This window comes from Gadus macrocephalus, chromosome 13, assembly GCF_031168955.1.
Source record: "Gadus macrocephalus chromosome 13, ASM3116895v1".
Taxonomy (NCBI): Eukaryota; Metazoa; Chordata; class Actinopteri; order Gadiformes; family Gadidae; genus Gadus; species Gadus macrocephalus.
In genome coordinates, this window is record NC_082394.1 from 9,983,864 (window position 1) to 10,005,657 (window position 21,794).

Below are 21,794 nucleotides of genomic sequence, written 5' to 3' on the forward strand. Positions count from 1 at the left end.
GATGTTTTTTGAGAGTTAACATACAAGTCCATGTCAAAGCAGAATTGCGTATATGATGAAGTGATCCATTTATAAACAGACATAATACCCATGATTTAAGACTAATGAATGCGTGCAAGGTGCAATAAAGTAACCGTCTCTTTCGTTATTAAATCGCGCAAGTGACATGATTCGGTCAACAGAAATACACACATCTGGACTTGATATTAGACTAGTCCTGTTTATGGCTGGTCGCAACGGCGTTTAAAAGGAGAAATGACAGAATAAACTAAATAAGGTTTTGTTTTAGAAGATATTGAAGGTGATATTGCATTTGTGTTTAACGTACTGGAGCCTGCGACTGACCTGAATGTTTTTCATAGTTATATATATGAATTCTTAGCCATCTTGTGACATGACTTACTGTGTCGGGACATATCAAGGGACTGGTTCACATCTGAAAACGGTTACACCACACGTCAGACAAATGGCCATGACAGTTACTGAAGTTACTCAATATAACAGCATAAATTCAGTCAACTATCAATTCAACTATACAAATACATTAGTGGATGTTATGACCATTTATAAAGGTCATCAAACCAAGAATTTATAAAATCATATTCATAAAAAAGGAAATTAAATACTACACCTATTTGGCAGTTCCAAAATACTGTAAAATTGACATTTAAAATGTCAGGCTCTTGAACGCTTAAAAAAGCAACGATGAAATATAAACATTTTGTTGTCAGTTGGAATAGAGCCCCCTTTGTTGATCACATGGGCTCCAAAAAGTCAGTTACGATTAAGACGTCAGGCGGACATTTTGGTTTGATTGGCTGATGAAAGGTGTAATTAAGGACTGCCAGGACACCAACTTCAAAAACCCTGAATGCAACATTATAATGGAATGTGAAAACTGTCCAGAGGAGAAGAAAAAAATGATGATATTTTCTATTGGCTTTAATTACCAGGAGGATCCCCTTTCATTGGCGAGGCCCATGCTGTCCATTTTTGAAGACCTTTGTGGAAAATTACTAAATCAAGCATATCCACAACTATTATATCTAGAGTTTCTTTCTATGAACAGTTTATGATTACTTTTCTTTTTCAAACCTACAGTTTCTAACAATTTGAACTAAAGTTCAAAAGACGTTCTCTGAAAAATACATCATTAAATCACTTCATCCAAAACGTTTTTTGATATTTTGAAGGAAAAATATATGAATCTGCATAATATAATGTGCAGATATATGAATCAAATGATTTATCCCGACTGCCAACCAAAAGGAAATTACTACTATAACCGGTATTTGTTCTTCAGGGTAAAAGGAATATCAAATTAAATTCAGTGCTTTAAATCCTGAAGCCCTTTAGCTACCTATCAATAAACAACATTTAAAAAATAAATTATTCTTAATCCTTAGAGTGGACCAAATCGTGCCTTTAGCATTTTGGTAATTGGTAATGCCCTTTAAAATCAAACTAGCTTATGGAAAACCTAATATGTGAATGCAACATCTCTATTCAATCTATGGTAATGCATATTATTTGTTGTTGGTCAAAACCAAGCAGCTAAGCTATTTTTCCATGAGTCAAATTACAGAATATTGACAGAATAAGTACACAACCTTGCATGCAATGACTATGATCCATATGCAAACTGAGATCCTGGATATTACGCCTGATTGCAGAATGAACCACTGACTATTTTCTGACATGCAAACTGAGGCCCAGAGCTAGAGTATGCAACGCGGTGTCTACTGTATTGTATGTTGTATGTCCGTCTGCGTGTCTCATGTGTGGGACAGAAACATAACGGCCTCTAACGCCATTTGACCTAACAAACAGAACAACATTTATCAGAGAGAGAAATCTAAGGGAGAGAAAGCAAGAGCATGAGAGAGAGAGAAATGGATCATATGCCATGGACTGAGAGTTCAAGGGGACAATCTGCTCCGGCAATCTAACGTATGGCCATGGTGTATAATCCCTGAGAAGGCTTTCTCCTAGCTACTCTCCATGTCGTCATACAGCTGGGTCATTTTCATGTCTAAACTTCTCCCTTTAACCCCACCCGTCAGCTCCAGTAAGGCCGGGATTCTGACAAGACAGTAATGAGTGGAAAGAGGTGAGGAAAAGGCACAGTTTAAGGAGAATTGGGGCCTATCCAGCAGCCAATGGCTTATTTGTACGCCTACAGGGTGTGGCCGGTAGGCTTCCATCTCAAAGGCCAGCGCTCCCTCCCCTCTAATTGCCGTTCCTCAGATCCAGCGGCCTGACATTCCTTTCCTCCAACCAGTTCAAGTGACCACGGCCAAAGGATCCACAGATAATTACCATCAAAGGGGACAACACTATCTGGGACCTGGGACCTCGCTCGATGGCCGTTTGCGTTGTCTCTGGATTCAATTTCAAACACATGGCTGAAATTCATTACCGCATTCATAAGCGCTCGGTATGCTACAAATGTACAGAAAAAAAGAAAGAAATAAGACCCTGTGACCTCTTTGCTCATTGGACACCTAAATGTCATTTCAGGGGATTGTTTTTTAGTAATAGATCTTTTAGTCCTTTACACTATGTAAAGCTTTGACAGTTCTTACAATATATGGTGAACGATGAAATAATGTTTTTAAAGGCACAATATGTACCATTGACAACAAGCGTTTAACCCTTATCCTATCACAATGAATCACCCATAGGACATCGATGCACCACAGAGGCTAAGGCAATTAAAACATTTCTGGAGGGCCAAAACCGCCTGTTATTTACAAAGTTCCCAAAAATAGTGCTTATCCCCCCCCCCCCCCCCCCCCCCCCCGTCCCAAAAACAGAAGTGGCCTTCCGATCCACGACTGGACAGCTCCACATAGCGGGAGGGAGGTCGCATCCTGGGGCTACGGGTGAAGATAAGGTCCTCCTTTGATAAGATCAAGCCCTGCGTCAAACAACCAGCAGATGAGACCGGGCGGAGATAAAGGGGCCAGGGCTGACGGCTCTGATAATAGCGCAGACAAAGAGAAAGTGGAGATTAAGGAGTTCTTTTTCAGGCTCTTAAGTGGACTGCCCAGAGGACACCGAAAAACATGGCTGATCCGTCAGTGACACGCACAGAATGGATACCATCAACGGCGACGCTTCGCTCTCGCTCGTTGAGCAGAGAAGATAGAGAGCCATGCATGTAAAGAATGCCAAGTCTGATTCTAAGTTTGATTAGCGGTTTTAGATAGACTGTATTGATGATATTATATATACTGCATATATATATCTATATATAGATACATATATTCAGGATGGACCTTAAAAACGTGGTTGCATGGATACCCTCCTTGCAGAGTATGCACAACCCATCCATTGTAACCTATTGATCGGCACCAAGATCCCCTAATGATTATGGTTATTTAGTTGGTCTTAGGAATTACCAGGGAGGGAGAGGACATGATGTTTATATAAACCTTGAATTGGACACATCCCCATGTCATCATGGCAGTCTGGGCTCGCCGTTGTGTTCCTGCTACAGTTCATGAAAGGAGGCTCTCTTTTCTCAGGGAAAGTCTTGAAAAAGCTGCTTCAGAAATCAATGCACAAGAGGGAGAGCTATAGCCGTGGAGGCTCGCTGCTGCCCGGCGAGGGAAGACAGTCACACTGCTCGACTGTGGCACAGTCTGGCACAACACTAACAAAGGAAATGAGCAAACCGCACAGCAAATAACAGTCTTTTATTCGTCACCCCGGGGCCCTCATCTCACATCTCAGTGCCAAGACGAGTCACTTTAAAATAAACAGATTTATGAGAAATATTATGTACAAATTACTACATTCGTCTAGACTTATTTTTCGTTTGCGTACGTTTGGTGTAGCCACGCAGCGTTTTTTTATTAAATATGGTTATTGTTATATGTCAAAAATCCCAACTCTCAAAGTCACATTAAAATGAAAAGAGGTGAATCAGCAAGTTGACACCCCTACCCACAAAGTAAACTATACATGTGAAATGGACTGTGTTACAGAGCAAACAAGACAGCTTGTGCTGAAAGTGGTTAAACGTTCAAATAAATGGTAACTTAGATGTGAGAATTCAACATTTGTATTCTGTGTGAATGTATACGTAAGGATTAACTATGACGGGAAGCCCTGTTAGGGGAAAATAATGTAAGACCAAAGTACATTATTTTCTACCCCGCACTGTTTTATTCCACTTGTACCAAAGTTAAAAGCAATGATTATATTAGTTACTTTCATATTCTTCTGCAGCATTTGAGCATATTGTTTTTTCGTTGTCAAGCAAACATTTGGTCGATAGTTGTACTCGGATTTGTAGCATATTGATTCAGCAGAAGTTTTCCGTCATCGAAAATTAATACACACCAATGGCATTGATTCTGATCAGAACATGTTTCAACGGGACACATCTTTTAAAAGTCCATCTTTTAAACAGATCTGCAAAAATCATTGTTTTCGTAGAATATAACTATCAATCAGATGTTTGCTTGTTGAAAGCAACAAATATCAAATAATTGTTTGTAACTGGTATAAGCAGAAGAAACCGTCCCATGTGTTGCTGGCCCAGTCCATAGCCTGAGCCTTTATCCATCATCTTTGTCAAATTTGTCATTATCCTGTAGCTTTGAGGTGCTCCAGCAAACTGCCCCAACAAACAACAACACCCAACTACAGAATGTTGGTTGGCGTTTGCCAACACAGGTTCAACATGTTTGCTAACAGAAACATAATCTGACAACAGCAAACTGCCACCAACATGCTTTGGGCACCGGCCAAATGATGGTGAGTGTTGCCGTTGGTTTGTATGTAAAAAATTAACTGATATGAAATAAGATTTCAGAAATTACATACATAAAGGATATATTATTTCTGTCCTGAACTTAGATAAGACAAGTGCCATCTTTAAGTCCTCAGGTTATTGTAAACTATAGAGAAGGCAATGCTGAGGAAATTCAAGGCTATTTGATGAATTATGATTTTGATATTTGGTACATTTTTGTAAATAAAAAGGGAGTCAATTGGTGCAGAAAATAGTTAATAAGGGGGAAAAGGGCAGGTTGGACTGGCTGCAATTTAGTAAAAATAATGTTAACATCTACTCTACAAAGTTGGGAAAAAGTAACAAATAAAAGAAACATGAAAGACAAAATCACAGGAGTTACAACTTAAAACTAGAAATGATTTAATATATCTACTTCTCATTCTTTCTTTCTCATACGCACACAATACACACAAGACACACACACACACACACACACACACACACACACACACACACACACACACACACACACACACACACACACACACACACACACACACACACACACACAGTACTAGATACCTTGTTTAAACATCCATAATAAGCACAGACAGTAAATCAAATGTAAACTATGGACGCGCTTCTGGGATTCTTCAAATAAAAAATATAAGAACAGGCGCCATACTAAATGACCACACCTACTTCACAGTATTTCTGATGGTCGTGTTCCAGAAACGGCCACAGGTTAACGTGATATATCCTCTTTAACACTGATCTTTCGAATAAACATCATTCTGTTTTTTCAGCAGCTTAATCTTAAGAGAATAATACTCCTCTTGAAGCTTGAGGACAGCCTCTTGTCTTCGAAGGACAGACATCTCCAAATCCATTCGTTCTTGCAACGTTGTGTGCTGTGAGGTGTGCGGTGATGCTGGTGTACTGATGGCGCGAGGCAAAGTCAAAGGCGCCGACGGCATTGAAGGAGAGCTGACGGTCATACCGTGATTGCCTATGTTCATCACGGGAGAATGGTGGACACTGTTATAAAAAGACACCTTCTGTTCCTCCGGAGAATCGAATGGGTCGCTGAGGCGTATCGTCCCGGACTCGTTGCACGAATGATGGCCGTTCTCCGTTAGAGGTGTGTTACATAGATTGCTTTCTTCATCAAAGCTGAAATAAAAGAAGGACAAGTATAGCATTTAAGTGGCAGTTGTTGGCTTTTTATGCAAATGATCTGATATAAACATAATGAGGACAGTGACAACATTTCTTACATTCTTGAATATAGATTGAGTTTTCCACATTATATTTTGAGTGCAATTATGCAACTATGCTACTATGACAAGGAGAAGCAACAACGAGTCCTTCAACGAGTCCTTAAGCAAGGCTCTGGTCATGGAGCTTCAAGGTCATACTTTTGTGTTCTATTGATAGAACTGAATGAATACTATTATGTTGTAAATGTTGTGTACCTCTGTTGAGTTTCGCTTAAAAGTAGAATGGAAGGATCTTTCATCTCCTCATCCATTCTGTCAGAGAGGTTCATCACAGAAAGCACAATCTGGGTGACATCACTCAACTGTGCAGGGGACAAGTCTTCACCTGTGAGAAAGACATAGAAAAAACACATTAATTCATGCATACCAAATAATGCTAAGCTGGAACGGATGTGCAACATGGATAGACTTTGTAATACCAAATGTGTGAAGCTGTAATAAAAATACATCATCATTTGGTATATTCACCTATATGCATTCTTTGTCTTTTTATTTCATTTCTTGACTTTGCAAGCAAATTCTCCCATTTTTTGGTACAATCAGCAACTGTCCGCTGATACTGAGGGAAACCTATATTAATGGTATGGGCTATCTCTTCCCATGCTTGTCTTTTAGCCAGTGATGTAACTCCAGCACTGCACTTCCTTCTGATTATCTCTTTCCGTTCTTCTATCAGCTGAGCAAGGAGTAGAGACTCTTCATCGGTCCAGTTAGGCCTTCTCATTCTCGCGTACATGCTTGACTGAGAGAAGGAGAAACGGCGAGAGCATTATAGATTAAGCAAAACAGCGAATCACTAATACGATTATATTCAAATAGGACATCTGAATAAACGATGTGGAGCAACAGAAGTCAAGAATGTATCTGCAACAAATCACCAGCCTGGTGGTGGAGTAGCCTGCAATAGTAAGGAGTTATGAACCAAACACGCAAGGATTACTCCTAACTTATTATGACTAGATATTCTTCTGCTGTTGCTTTTGGAGAATTCTAAGATTTCTAAGAATAATAAATGGCGCCAGCTCTTAGTGCTCGCGGCAATTAAGAAAACATTCAATGACATGTAAAAACGATAAAATATCACCCTCTATCGATTATACATACTGGTTGTATAATAAACAAGTTAAAAATAAAAATGCCGTTGTTCTAATCCTTAAATGTGTTGTGGTTCTCTCACTGTTGTCCTTACAGAACACCATGTCGCGGAGTGATGACGTAGCGCTCGGTGACGTGTCCGTTTGTTTACAGCTCTCAGGCTACAGCAAGATGGCTGTGGACATAACTTTACTTTTTAAAGCCAGTGTCAAAACTGTCAAAACCCGAAACAAAGCCATGGGCATAGGGTTTGATTCTACCAAAGACGAGATATTCAAGCGGAGTAAAACAAAGCATGGATTCTCCCCCAAGGCTAAGGAGGTGGTAAGTTCAGTTGAGGGTTTCAAGCTACTGGATCGCTAGCATCTAATGTCGACACAAACGTTACCGCTAAGTGTCTGCTGCTGTGAATTACTTGGATTTCATCAGCCACTCAGATCTCACACAACTTTGAGACCCAAAACATGAAACGGCTCAGAGAAGAACAACGTTTATAGACTGTTAAACATTCGCAACGTCTTCCGTAACGCTTAGCTTGAAGTTGTAAACTTTACAACAAACCATTCAAATTAAAGGCCAGCCTAAAAAAGATGATAAGTTCGTGGAAGCAGACATTCAATTTTTTCTTTTTTTGTCAAACATAAACATTTTGAACACTCGCATGGGCTGAAAGCGCATTGTGCAGTTATTCTATGGCCTACACGTGACTGATGTTGTAAAGCGATGCCTGCTCGCTTGTCATTGCTCTGTGACTGACTGGCTGACAGCAGGCTGCTGCTTGTGCTGTTTATTTTCAATATTACTTGTGCAACATTGCAAGATGACAACTGGGCCACGAGATTGAGATGCACTTTTTAATACTAAGGCTGTATAAAAAACGATTCTAGATTAGCCAGTAAGTTAACACCAAGTTTGGGGCAGGTAGATCCCCATTTGCTGATCTCCTTCTCCAATAAGCTCCTTTTGCATAGCTCCACTTTTTTTTGTTAAACTATTAGACCTTTTGTCTTGACAAAGTTATTAATCCAATTATTGCAGTTAGCTATGCATTGTTTTTATGTGAACCTCAGTGCCGTATTGCCCATGACACAATATTAATAAATCATTACATAACAGATGATTTATTTTTCCATATGTATCATATTATTGAATATTATGCTCATATACTTTTGTAATGCTTGCAAGGTCCGAATTCAGCACAAGAGTCTATACACAAATAGGTTTATTTTATTAGAAAATGAATATTGGTTGAGTTCTACAAATGATTCACGCTTGCCAACCTGTTGTCTGCATTTGTTTAACTTAATTCACTGTCAAGCCTGTTTACTGGGCAATCACACACAAGCTAGTGTTTAAGAAGATTCAAAGGGATCAATCAAACACACATTATTTTGTTTAGGTGAATAATACCTCCTTTTCAGTGCCAAAACGGCTGCTTGATCCATTACTTTTTTCTTCCCATTATAATCCAGTTTAGCTTAGAATAATATGTTTTGTAACTGATGTAGTACTGTTAAGCAAGGTAGCCGCGCATAGCCGGACCATATTCTCTTTACTCATTAGTTTGGGAAAGTCTGCTGTTGGCATTGTTTGTTGTGGGGCGTCGTTAGGCAACCTTACTTTGTGGCTGTCGGATCCTGAGAGCCGTATATACAGTGATCCTTGTTTGGAGCCGAAGAGATTACATGATTGGTCAGAAATGAGACAGGAGTAGTCTAAAATCGGAATGGTCTCCTGTCGAGCCAGGCACAGTCAACTCAAAAACCAATGGAATTCTCACAGAGCAGTTTGCCCCCAATAGCTGACCGATGGCTATGGCAGTAAGGATTTTCAAGAGCAAATAATAGCTCTTGAATCCTACTTCCAGACCCTTTTTATGTAAAAACTAGAGTCTGCATCGGCTTTACTACATTTTACAGGGTCGAAAGAAAACTACTACTATGAGTCCCCTACAAAAGGCTCTGCAATGCTGATCATAGGATATTTTTTTTAAGGCAGGGTGAGGTGTTTTCATAGGCTCCTAGTCCCAATGCCATGCTTGCAATAAGTTGTGAAGAAGCATAACACATTTCGCCTCCTAAGTCTGTGATGCATATTATAATGTGCAGACAGAGGGGACTGGCATCTGACAGCTCATGTCATGAATCCAAACTCCTTTTAAAGGCCCTAGCCTGCATTTCCTTGGGGAGATGGTGCCTTCAAAGGATACCTGATGTCTGCGGCGAGGGCCGGCCAATTCACAGCGGCTCCCAAACAACCAGGCTTTTGTCACGCACTGCTCACCCTTGTTGCACTGATATTGGAAATGGTGGTTTAATAAAAGCAGAGAGATGCTGATTCAAAGAAACTCTAACCTTTCCTGTGGTGCTTGCCCTCTACACCCCCCCCCCCGCTGGCTTCTGATATCATCTCCAACCATCTCAGTAAACTGGCATTGGGAGAAATCGAAATTGCGAGTTTGGAATGTTCTGACTGCCTACAGTTATGTTGTGGTTTTCGTCCACCTCTATCCCTCTCCCACTATCCATTCGTCCCTCTGCACCACTTGAGATAGCCTGTGTGTGTGTGTGTGTGTGTGTGTGTGTGTGTGTGTGTGTGTGTGTGTGTGTGTGTGTGTGTGTGTGTGTGTGTGTGTGTGTGTGTGTGTGTGTGTGTGTGTGTGTGTGTGTAAGCCCGCTCTTCGCATGCATAATTCCATAAACATGCTGCAATAACATTTTCTTTCGTCTCTCGAACAATTTTGGGGAGAAAGTCGATCCTCCCAAGAGCCAGTGATTAAAGGTGGAAGATCAAAACAAAGAAAATATTAAATTAGGTCCCCAGTAACAATGTTGACGGCCGGCGCCTAATGCACAACAGATGTGGGTTTCCCTTCAAGACATGCACAGCTCCCCCCTCCATGCAGTTCCCACTGAATCTCCAAAAAACAGATAAAAAAAGACATCAAAGAATAAGAGAATACATGAACAAAAAGCTCTCTCTCTCTCACTCTCTCGCTCTCTCTCTCAAAATGATAATATCATTGCATGGAACAACGTGATGGTTCTAGGCGCCGCTGAGCCATGCTGATTGGCTCATAACAGGCCCAATGTTTGCAGGGGGCTGTTTGGTGCTGGGGAATCTTTTCCCCGTCTAGAGGGGTCCCCCCTGGCCACTGTGATCTCCATTTCACCGCTCACCTCCTCCCTTTTCCGCAGCAGGCTGCTCTCCTCGTGTTTTAAATGTGTAAAATTGTTAAATTGTGTGTAGAAAATAGTGCCTGGCTTCCCACTGAGCCTATAGCAGTGGTAAATTGGCTCTTTCTCACAGTGTTTTCTTTGAAACCCTCAAGAATGTGGCCGTTAGCCAGAAGCTAAGCGTATGTAATGTTACTCATGGGGAGGGATGTTTATAAGGGGGGCTCCGTTCCACAAGGAAAGTTTGAAAATTCAAATGACAATGTCACGTATTCTTAAAATATTGAGTTCAGATTTAAGAAAGCGGTTCATTTGAAGTTATGCTTTCTTTTTTTTTTGCAGTAATGGTTAACATCCCGGAGCTTAAAAGCTATTAAAATAATCCTGAAAAACTCTAGATATGATCTTGGAAAAAAGCTTTTTGGAGAATTCTTGCAAACCACATCGTCCTACAAAATGGTGAACTTTCTGTTGCCTAATATAGTGTACTAACAAAATACAATACATATGTTCTTATTGAGTTAGTTTGAGGTCAAACCGGATTCTACTTAAGCTATTTTTTTGCGAGAGAATCACTGCCAATTGACAGCTCAGGTTTATAGGCTAAAATGTTTGGTTTTCCAAAGCCCTTATTTTTTAAGTTTTGAAAGTAGATTTTGATGGCTTCTTCATGGATACTTTGGGAATTGTATAATGACTTTGGAGGGTTTGGGTAGCATGGGTAGGGTTTATTACACATTTGAACGATTATTACCTCATGTTTGTTTGTGTGTTTTTGAAGTGGTTGCTTGGCCTGTCAAATGGTTGTTAAATATACCAGGGTTTGGTGAAGAAATTGAAGCCAAGCGATATTTTTGACTGAAAGTGAATAAAATGCATTATAAGTTTTTTCTTCTTCCATTTATTGAATTGTAGCATAAAGCTGAATATTTGAAAACATTTATTATATTGATTGTTTACCTGAGGAAAGTCCACATCTGTAATGCGGATGCTTGGTGCTTTAATTCTTTGGTATAGGGCGGGACTTCATCATTATATTACATCCGTCCACACATTCACACACCCCACTGTTAGGATGCTTGTTGTGTATGACGCAATTCAAAGGAAGAGGCCACCAATTATTCTTTCAAATTATTGGATTAAGTAGTTTGCTCCTGTGCCCAGCATTTAGACCTAGCAGTGAACAATAGGAAACAAAGTTAGACGCATCCGTCTGATTAGCTAACAAAGGTTAGCAATTAAAGAATTAACCTAAGGTCTACTGTATGCAATTAAGGTACATGTTTGACAGAGTGCCATCTTCATAGCTTGCCCGTGACCTGTCAAGCAGGTTAGCTACCTTGAGAGGCATTCACACTCTGTGTAACCGGCAGCCGCTGACATCACATGTTCATTTAAGGTTTTAAGGACTTGGAGCAATCATCCGTTGTCCCCTTATGGAGTCATGCGAGTCTGGTTCAGGGCTGCCAATAGCATCTTGTGTGTTTTTCCACCCTTATGTCCTAATCTATATCTGTATTTTGAACTGACTAAATGTTGCCGCATTCAGCCCTACCCGTTCGGACTATAGGGAGGGATTGTACACCAGAACGCCTCATGGGATTTTTGGTTGGAATTGGTAATACTCTGCCATATTGAGAGGACTCAAGAGAACTGTAGTGCTGTAAAATCCTAAATCAACGTAAATATATCTTAACCTTGGCTAATGATTTGTTTTGCCTCGTGTCGCATGAGAAACACTGTGGCAGTTTCAGACAATACAACGTCTCCCCATAATGACAAATCATGTCATGATTAATTACTAAACAATGACCAAAAAAAATAATGCTATTCCAATGCTCGTATGATTCCAAAAGGGAGGCAGTCAATGCGATGTGCAAGCTATACACAAGATTGGGGACAATGCCTAGTTAAAACATTCTTGGGATACTAATATTTATATATGGAAATGGTTTGCAATTAGAAACTGGACATGTGCTTACATATACACATAGACTTGTTGTTTTAATATCCAGAATAGGTTTTAGATGCCAAGATCAGGAACTGCTTTGGAAGTTCTTGTAATCATTTTATAATCGAAAAAAATAAAGAAACGGATCTCTGGATATCACAGTTTGAACCCTGTATCACTTTGAAACGTAGATAGGGTCATTTCAATTGGGATGATTTAATAGCTGATAGAATTAATAGCTGTATGACATATCAATATATGCCATGTGTTGGCATGCACACTCTTAATTATTTTTTATTACTGAAAGCCATAAGTGAAACTGAAGCAAGCATTAGGGTTGTCCAAACATCCAGCAATCAGCTTAATTCTGTAGCTTGTTATTTGTGTTAGTCATTAACCATTTGGGCATCGATGAAAGGAATCGTTAAAGGTTACAAGAAGTTGCCAAGATTAGTCTAAATCCAAGCCAAATACAGTTGGACGGTTTTGTAACGGTAACATGCTAGTCTATTTTTCTCTGTTTCTCTCTCTGTATTAAAACGCCTGAATCCTTAGAAAGATCTTTCCATCGAATAATTCTCATAATCTAGTTAAAACCTTGCTGTACAGTTTTACTGTTAACACGCACAATTGCACTATATATATAATATCTATATATACATATAGATATATATGTGTGTGTGTGTGTGTGTCGATTTATATAGACGTGCTTTGGCCTATATAAATTCATGGAAGCATCCCTACAATTTCAATTTGCTCCTATTTTCAGCAAGCAAACCCAGGGTAATAAAATCAACATGTTCTCATCCTTTCTCCCGCAGGCGTGCGTCTCAAACAGCAGATTGGTTTGTCTATGGTACACAAAGCTTGTATGACGCAGAGCTCGCCCCCCCAGTCACATCAGGACGCTCATTATGAAAGTCTTGTCGGTTTACCTGGATTTGGCTAAACAAAGAGCGCCAGGCCTTCAGCTATCCCTCAGACTTTGGAGTCTTTACCGTTGCTCTATCATAGTAATCCCCCTCCACCCCCTCACTCGTGATGGCTTCAGCCACAGCTGGAGGCTAGGGTTTGGGGGGTGAAAGTGATGAGGTGAAGTGGGGGTCCTTGATGCTGCTGATGATGATAACATTAGATGTGGCCCGGCAGACTGTCTCCGTCCTCAGCGGTGACTAGCAGTAGTCACCGCACGCACGCACGCACGCACACACACACACACACACACACACACACACACACACACACACACACACACACACACACACACACACACACACACACACACACACACACACACACACACACACACAGAGACACAGACAGACATAAAAGGCTGCCCTCCTTTTATGTGTGAATAACACAATACTCATAGACATACACTCAGACACGCACACGCAGCGCGCCACAATGTCCCCCTTCCTCATTGTGGGGGAATTACTTGCTCTTTAGGGTCTTACGTTACAAGAGCAATTGATCCCACTGACCCCCTGCAAGCCCTTGAGGTTGTGCTGGGAATCTGAGCCCCAATGTATACACACAGGAGACGGCTCAGCCCCCTGTGACATGGCTCCCTTGCTCTCTGGCTCCCTGAGTCAGCACCTTCCAACCCTGTGGCCTTAGCACTGCCTGCTGGAGGAGTCTGCGAAGTGCGTCGAGGCACAGGGCCCATGAGGGACCTCGTAACTCCCAGGATCTTCACGCACATTTAGATGCTTTTGAGCAGTGCGACTGTACGTCGTTCCTGTGGTTTTAAGATGCTTTTACATGAGCACTTTAGGCCAGATCCTTGATGTTTTTTTTTTTTATGCAAAGGAACAAACAAGCCTTCTTGCCGATCAATCCAGTGAGGTTTGACTGGAAAGCAAATCCTTCGTATTTTTTTTTTTTCTTCAAACAAGATCGACTTCACTTCTGACCTTGAAACAAGCTGGAGTGCTCGGAACAACATTTAAATCCTGACCTTTAATAATTGTATTATCACAAGGTGCCTCGACAGTTTTTTTTTCTTTCGTCCGCCTCTGGCCTCCCGGAGCAGCAGCCCCACCACCCTGTATATCACTGCACCACTATTGCCTGTCTGGAAAAACGAGATCTCAATTACGTCCACGAGCTGTTGGTCTGGGTGGATCCTGACACCCATTTCTCAAACACGGCGCGAGCACAAAACGCTGTTGTTTAGTCTCCTCCGAGAAGCGGAGACGCTATTAGACTCTGGCTCATGTTACCCCTTACAACTCAAAAGGGGGGCAGGCAATTTGATAATTGGGGTTATTAGGCCCGAAAAACAAGACTGCAGGTCGAAGACAGCGTCGCAGCGCCATCAAAATAAACAAGACTGCCCAGTCGAAAGACAGTGTGGCTGTGCTGTCAAAATAGCCTCACTCACACGCGGGGGGGGAGGCGGGGGTTGGGGGGGGGGGGGGGGGGGCTGTCTCACACTCGCACACTTTGTGTCACATATTCAGACCTTGCACTTGTCTAAAATGTCCTGTCATTCTCCGAATCCCAACAGAGCCAGCCGTGTCCGTCGCTCCCCTCACACACGGCTCATGCGAGACGAGACACACTGCCAACACCGCTCCTCGCGCGGACAGGCGTCCCTGTCTGCCCCTCAGTGTTTGACTGAATTACAGGAGCAAATATTGGATTAAATAGAGTTTCCTCTGGTTTCCGTGCACACAAACACACTCGTGGCCCCGTTTCTCCAGGATAAACGCTAACGGATGAATATGCTTTTTTTTAAAGCCTATTAGAGAATTTCTCTGAGACGATTCCTGAATGGCAAGCAGCAGACACACACCTATTTACAAGTGCTTTCTTGACGAGGAAGTCACTAGTTTGTTTGCTGTATGTCCGAGGGCAAACAGATCGTCGAGGGTAAACAAGCGAGGACGCATTGCGAGATCGATGGGACACGGTTGCTTGTGACAGTAAACAAATAGGAATAGCCACATTGACTTTGGCTTTGGCTTTTAGGTAAATGGGACAAAATGGCTTCCTGGCACACCTTTTTTAAACCCTTCCTTATAATTTTTTTAAAGCCACACTGACACTGCCAAAAATACCCGAGACATATCGGAGGCATGGCATTTAAAGTGTGCCCCTGCCAAAGACATTGCTTGACTTGATGTATTGAACTGGTTAGTAATGCCACTCTTCTCTTCCTCCTGGCAGATCACCAACATCACGAAACTGAAGGACTTTCTGCTGCAGCACAGGAAGGACTACATTAATGCTGGCAGGTATGCGTCTCCCTCCCTCCGCCCTCAAACCGAGAGCGCCGCCTGGCATTGCACCCACCACTGTACAGAATAGATGCCACCGTTTACCATCATCCAGATGCCGCCGTGATCCCTACCTACGCAATGCCCGTCCAAAAGGGCGCTGTCCTGTACTCTTCATAAAAGGCCTTAAAGGCAGCTGTGTGTGTGTGTGTGTGTGTGTGTGTGTGTGTGCGTGTGCGTGGTGAATGCAGAGTGTGTGTGTGTGTAGTGGTACATGGGGCCGTCGGATGGCGTCTGAAGGTGGGCCGGCTAGTCGGGTGGTCCCTGGCTGCAGTCTCCAGTCTAATTGTCTGGAATAATTGAGCTGCAACCAAGGGGAGAGTGGCTCACGCCCTGGGACTAATCCTGGCCCTCCCTCCCTCCCTCCCTCCCTCCCTCCCTCCCTCCCTCTTTACCCCCTGTCCCACTCCCACCCTTCCTCCCTCAAGCTCCCTCTGTGCTTCGGGGTGTGCACGTGGGTGTGTGAAGGCGCGTATGTTTTGTTAAACTGTGTTGATAAAGCTTTTAAACGCAGCCATTAGGCTGTCATCAAAGTGTGTGGGCGGAGGCGGCCCTTTTATTGAGATTGCGGTGTGGGAACAGGTATCACGTCAGGCCTGGTTGGGGATTTTTGATGGTCTCGGTTTCACTCAAGCATCTCATTCGGCCCAGTTTTGAACCGGATACTCCTGCCCTTGGATACAACGCAAAAGCAAAGAAGTGAAGTGTAAATAAATAAATAAATAAATAAATATATATATATATATATATATTAGGTTCTTATACCCTTTTAATGAAAAGTCTTTAACAAATGACTTATTTTTACATTGATAAATCTTTAAAGAAAGGAGGAACTAGAGGCATCGTTTGTACTTTCTACATTATTATACTTGCTAGCATAGTTTAAACATTGAAAGGAGGTTGCCGCTGGTGTGTAATGTTCAGCAGGGGTCCAATTGACCCTCACTTTTTTAATACCCTGATCAACTAAATCTATTCACGTTTCAATCAAAGACTGATGATAGCGAACCGCTAACAACGTGCCGTGGTGTGATCCTCCCGTTCTCAGCCTCATCTCGTCGGACCTGACGCGTATGACGGACAGCGAGCGGGACCAGATAGACCAGGACGCCCAGATCTTCATGAGGACGTGTTCTGAGGCCATACGCCAGCTCCGCTCTGAAGGTGGGCCAGCAGGGGGTTTTCACCTCGGGGTGGTTCATGAGGGAACCGCCACGGGGTCCTTGGCACTTTTACTCTTAAAACATTTAACAATAAAACAAATCTTTAAATGGATAATAAAAACGTATATATTATAAATCTTTTTCAGTTATTTATGTGTGTTTCACTTTATGCATTCGGTTTAAGGTTTTTCCTTTGCTTTTTTTTTGTGTTGATTTGTGTTTGGCAAATAAACATGCTGCAAATTCAGCTGTGCTGACTGTGCACTGTTTTCCACTGGCCAGGGCCTTCTTGCAGTAATGATTGTATATAAAGGGGGGGGCTGGCACCTTTGTGCGCCAACACTTCATGTGTGTTTAATTGTTTTTTACCGTTTGCATATGAGGTGGTCCACCAATTGCCTGGGAACCAGACAAATCTCGCAAGCTCATGTTTCATTTGCTCTGCATATAGGTCTGGCCTCCCTCACATACAAATTTCTTTCTGCCCAGTACGAAATAGGCCAACCGATCACAACCGTTTATCTAACATGAGGTGGGATAAATACGATGATGGCTCAGGCGTGTAATAGAGGCATTTAACAACAACAGAGATGGCTGCCGTTGATGTAGAACGGTCTGTTGATAACGCCGGTTTTAAACATACTGGACGGTATATTTCCTCAACTGAACGCTTTTGTTGAGGATAAATGTTTTTTTGTCTCTCAGTACTGCGTCACGTGTTTCGTTGCTATGATTGGTTGTAGGCCTATCCAATTGTGCCCGGAGGCATTTTGTTCTGTGTCCGTTGGTCTGTAATTCGTCTTGCGATGCCAGACGAATTGGCATCGCCAGACGCACAGGCGATTCCACCAAAGGTCTTGATGACGATTCAAAGGTCGGGAACCACTGGGCTAGCATGGTACAAGTAAATTGGTCTCTTTGCTTCAGCCTTACCTGCACCTGCATGCCTGTCCAGAGTGTTACAAAATGTACAGAATGTAACATTTTGTATTAACATGTTGTGTTTGGTGTGCTTTTTGTTATTGTTGGCTCCTGTTAGCTGAGAAGCAAGTGTTGTCTGCTCAGATGAAGGAGCACAGGGCAGCAGTACTGGACCTCGTTGATATGTATCTCAGAGGTGAGCTCAATTCACTTCACTCAAACCATCCACAATAATGCTCTTGGTAGGATGTAGTGGGCTTAACACGGGTTAAACAACAACCACCTTGCAGGGAACGACGTGTGGCTTCAGTGTGTCTCCCCTGGTGTGTTCCCCTTCAAGGTGTGTGCAAGATTTACTCTGAGCAGAGGGCCATCCGAGTCAAGAGAGTGGTGGACAAGAAGAGGCTGTGAGTAGTGGTTTGGTGTATCCTCACCTCGACGGTGGCACCCGACCTCTCCACAGACCCCGCCTGACGCCGTGATGTCATTCCCCAGGTCCCGACTGGAACCCGAGCACCAGGGCAGGTCGGGGAAGGTGGCCGGGCCTGAGCCCAGCGAGGAGAAGACCCCGGCGGTCAAGGAGGAGGGCTCCGGTAGGTCTGCTTCCATCCCAGTCTCGCCACGTGATGTTCACAAAATGTTCATGACCGACCACCTGGTCGCCATAGTGACGTAGAGCTAGGGGCTGCGGTGATGTGCATCTCCACCATTGAGTGGTTCAGATTAAAACCTCAGGGATTCTGGGTATTCTTATGCAGTGGTGAGTTGTCACATCATTCGTACGATTTAAAATGGTGGGGGCGTCCCAGGAAGTCAACGGCCAACACATGTTGGAATGCAGAGGCGTGTATCCATAGTCAGACTGCCCTCTCCATCCGTCACAAGACACATATTTGTGGGCTTCGTGATCAATGGATGCGTCTTAAATGCCAAGTGTGAACGGAGACTGTGGAAGGCAAGCAGCATCCCGCGCCGCACAATGGAATCTTTCTTTCTCTCAAGGGCGCGTCAACGTCGGCATGTATGAAAGCCATGAGCATGTCCTCTCTGGAGTGGAGGGATGCGTGTGAGCGCGAGTACGTTCTTGGAACGTGGATGAGCAGAAAAGCTCTGAGATCATATCCGTCTAATGCATACAGTAGTTTGGACTGTGTTTTTGAGGAAGATTATACACTCAAAATGTCATCTTACCATCGTCATGTTTATACGACTTGAGGGGGCTTTGACATAATTGTGAGGGTAGCGATTATGTCAATATTTTCGAATGAGAAGATCCTTTTGAGCGTGGTGATTGTTTTTGAGATGATAAAGTTTCTGAATTTGAAATGTGTGTGTGAGAGTTGAATCTGGCTTATTTGTGTGTGTCTCTCTCTCTCTTTCTCCCTAACTCTCGCGCTCTCTCTCTCAGAGAGGAACATGTCTGAGCTGCTGGACAACAGTGTGAGCCCCTGGGAGGACAGCAGAGCGGAGGACGAGCTCTCTCCAGAGGAAATTCAGATGGTGTGGCGCCCCTTCCAGTAGCACTGCATACACTGTTCGGCCTCTGAGCTGCTACAATAACCTGCTTTGTATGTCTATCTCCAGCATCAGGCCAATATGAATTGTAAATACGTCAGGATTATAATTGGGCATAAACAGCCTTAACTTGTTCAACCGAAAAAGGATTACCCAGACAGCTGACACACGTTGGTTCCAGGCTTAAACTAATTTTTAAGTGGACACTCTGTCAGATTTACGACTAGGAATATTTGTTTTGAAACTACAGCACCAATCACATTGATGGGATTAGATAAAATGAAATACAAACTTGTTTGTGATGAATAATCATACATTGCAGGCCCATTTCCTTTTCTGTTTCCCTTGTTGAGTAAACGTAGTGTTACTCTTAACTGAATATGATTACTGTTGACTAAAATGTAATGGTAATGTTGGCTGACAAAACTTGAATTCGGTCAGGTACAGGCGAGCTACGACTCGGACACAAAACTCTGTATGCACTTTAAGATATCTATTCGTGTACAATCCCTAATTGTTTTCCTGTGTTCTCCCTGCAGTTTGAGCAAGAGAACCAGCGGTTAGTGAGCGAGATGAGCAGCCTAGTGGATGAAGTGAGGTGAGAAGTGTTTGAGTCATCTGAAAGGCAAGGTTATTCTGTTGGTTTGACAAATCAATCAACTTCCAACGTGCTTTCAGGCAAATTGAGGGCAAGGTGGTTGAGATCTCTCGACTCCAGGAGATCTTTGCTGAGAAGGTCCTCCAACAGGTGAGTTCTATAGGAACAAGTTTTGTACATGAATATACTTGTAAAGGTACACGGTGGATGGATGTTTATGTACGCATTTCTTCCCCAGGAAACGGAGATAGACAATATCCACCAGTTAGTCGTGGGCACGACAGAAAACGTCAAAGAAGGCAACGAAGACATTCGAGAGGTGAACAACCCTACAGTCCCCATCAATCATTCGTATCAGCAGTGAGATCTTCTGTTGCAACCAGCAACGTTCACCTTGCCCACATTTTTATGTAATTTATTAATCAACGTACAGAAGGCTAGGTACAGGTTTTCATGTTGAAACGTCTCTCTCTCTCTCTCTCTCTCTCCCTCTCCCTCTCCCTCTCTCTCTCTGTGTGTGTCTCCAGGCCATTAAAAACAACGCTGGCTTCCGCGTGTGGATCCTCTTCTTCTTGGTTATGTGCTCCTTCTCCCTGCTCTTCCTGGACTGGTACGACAGCTAATGCCTCCCAGACGTCTGATTGGACCCTACACCACACAACAGGAAGTGGACATCCTCCTGACCTCCTTGCCTTGTCTGTTTTGTTCAGCAAACACATGTCTAATTATGTCTTAAGGACCCAATGAACGGAGTAGAACAAATGAAGATTATCAAGTTTGTGTGTATGAAATGCAGTTTGTAACCAAGCGCTGGGGCCAGTCTGTGGCTGTTAAGTGGCAGCTTCCATGTAATACAGCACTGTATCCACTAGAGGGGAGCAATCCTTCTACTGGGTTGAATGTGACCTGTCAACTTTTAATTTTGAGTATTGGTGGGACAATCATTGTCTTTGAAGCCACTTCACTGCTTGCAAATTAATTAAAGGAAGCAATGGTTAAAAAGACAGAGGCTTCAGCTGGTTGTCTTTCTTATTATTGCCTCCAATGCATTAAAGGATACTATGTAGACTTGCATTGTTTGGGCCAATAATGTTGAGGATTCATCTAATGATAAACTCTTTTTGTTATCTGACCGTGAACTTTCCGTGTCCCTCATTCACTTCCATGTTAGACTGAACTACCAAAATCCTGGAAGTCCAGGTCGAAATAAACCACCAATAGCACTGTTGGTTGCTGCTGTTCAAGTTGCACTGATCAACCACTTAATCTAATAAAAGCCTTAATGCTTGAAATACTGCCTTGTGCTTGTCCTTCGAATTACATTTAACACACACTCAAACATTAAAGTGGCCTCATTGGGGCTTCTAGGATCAGCCACATTGATTGGTTTCGGTCCTTAAAGGGACTCTCACCTTTGTTGCATTTTTACACTTTTTTTGGATAAGGTTAAATTGGTATTAATAAGGTAATAACACTCTAATATGCAAGACAGACCCACCAGGAGTAAAAACAAACAATTATTTTACTCTCATAATATTTAGTGAAAACTTCAACCAATAAAATTCTTCGGACCGAAGGACCTTATTGGCCGACAGACCTGTCTATTTGCTGCATGGATATATAAGGTTTTCCGTCTGCTTCTTGTGGCGCATTCGGGCCCGCGTCATCAACTAGAGGGTTTGTTTTGATTCCACGGCAGACAGTAGCGACCGTAGCGACTGACGATGGCAGACCAAAGTGGTCCACGGCGTACTGAAACTGCACCATTCAGTCTGATTAGGGGACTCATCTCACCATTCAGTCCGACAAGGGGACCCGATTCGGCCTCAGAAGCCAAGTAGTCCCGCTCCCCTGGATGATTCTCAGGACCTCCAGACCGTTGGCAACCAACCGCACCACTCAGTCCGATTAGGGGACCCGTTTCGGACTCAGACGCGAAGCTGTCCTGCTACTCTGGAGCTCCAGGAAGACCTCCAGACCGTTGGCACCCAACCGCACCACTCAGTCCGATTACGGGACCCATTTCGGACTCAGACGCGATGTTGTCCCGCTACTCTGAAGCTC

The 21,794-nt window shown here is 42.9% G+C and overlaps 2 protein-coding genes across 5 annotated transcripts; one reads left to right on the forward strand and one right to left on the reverse strand.

The window, feature by feature from the left end:
• Nucleotides 1-3,686: 3,686 nt before the first annotated feature.
• On the reverse strand, nt 3,687-7,337 carry LOC132470434 (uncharacterized). 4 transcript variants are annotated; one of them, XR_009528641.1, is made up of 4 exons: nt 7,217-7,337; nt 6,496-6,769; nt 6,223-6,352; nt 3,687-5,920 (listed from the first exon to the last, which is right to left on the reverse strand). XR_009528641.1 is itself a non-coding variant. In XM_060069061.1 (4 exons), exons 2-4 carry the CDS (start codon nt 6,761-6,763, stop codon nt 5,512-5,514), a joined length of 807 nt encoding a protein of 268 aa, XP_059925044.1. In that variant the 5' UTR covers nt 6,764-6,769; nt 7,112-7,227; the 3' UTR covers nt 3,687-5,511. The 4 variants fall into 4 exon arrangements, 1 of the variants encoding a protein (XP_059925044.1); XR_009528640.1 differs by having other exon boundaries at nt 7,205-7,317; XR_009528639.1 differs by having other exon boundaries at nt 7,132-7,253.
• stx18 (syntaxin 18) lies at nt 7,225-21,022 on the forward strand. Its single transcript, XM_060069060.1, has 11 exons — nt 7,225-7,446; nt 15,424-15,491; nt 16,582-16,697; nt 17,736-17,813; nt 17,958-18,024; nt 18,113-18,210; nt 19,026-19,117; nt 19,672-19,730; nt 19,811-19,880; nt 19,969-20,049; nt 20,258-21,022. Exons 1-11 carry the CDS (start codon nt 7,225-7,227, stop codon nt 20,351-20,353), a joined length of 1,047 nt encoding a protein of 348 aa, XP_059925043.1. The 3' UTR covers nt 20,354-21,022.
• Nucleotides 21,023-21,794: the final 772 nt, after the last annotated feature.

Excerpts from the sequence above, each read along its gene's own strand:
- LOC132470434 (XM_060069061.1), bottom strand. The coding sequence starts at position 6,763 with ATGTACGCGAGAATGAGAAGGCCTAACTGGACCGATGAAGAGTCTCTA. Across the intron at positions 6,353-6,495 it reads AAGACAAAGAATGCATATAG|GTGAAGACTTGTCCCCTGCA; the intron begins GTGAATATACCA and ends TCTTTCTCACAG. Across the intron at positions 5,921-6,222 it reads TTAAGCGAAACTCAACAGAG|CTTTGATGAAGAAAGCAATC; the intron begins GTACACAACATT and ends CTTTTATTTCAG.
- stx18 (XM_060069060.1), top strand. The coding sequence starts at position 7,225 with ATGTCGCGGAGTGATGACGTAGCGCTCGGTGACGTGTCCGTTTGTTTA. Across the intron at positions 16,698-17,735 it reads ACGCCAGCTCCGCTCTGAAG|CTGAGAAGCAAGTGTTGTCT; the intron begins GTGGGCCAGCAG and ends GGCTCCTGTTAG. Across the intron at positions 17,814-17,957 it reads CGTTGATATGTATCTCAGAG|GTGTGTGCAAGATTTACTCT; the intron begins GTGAGCTCAATT and ends TTCCCCTTCAAG.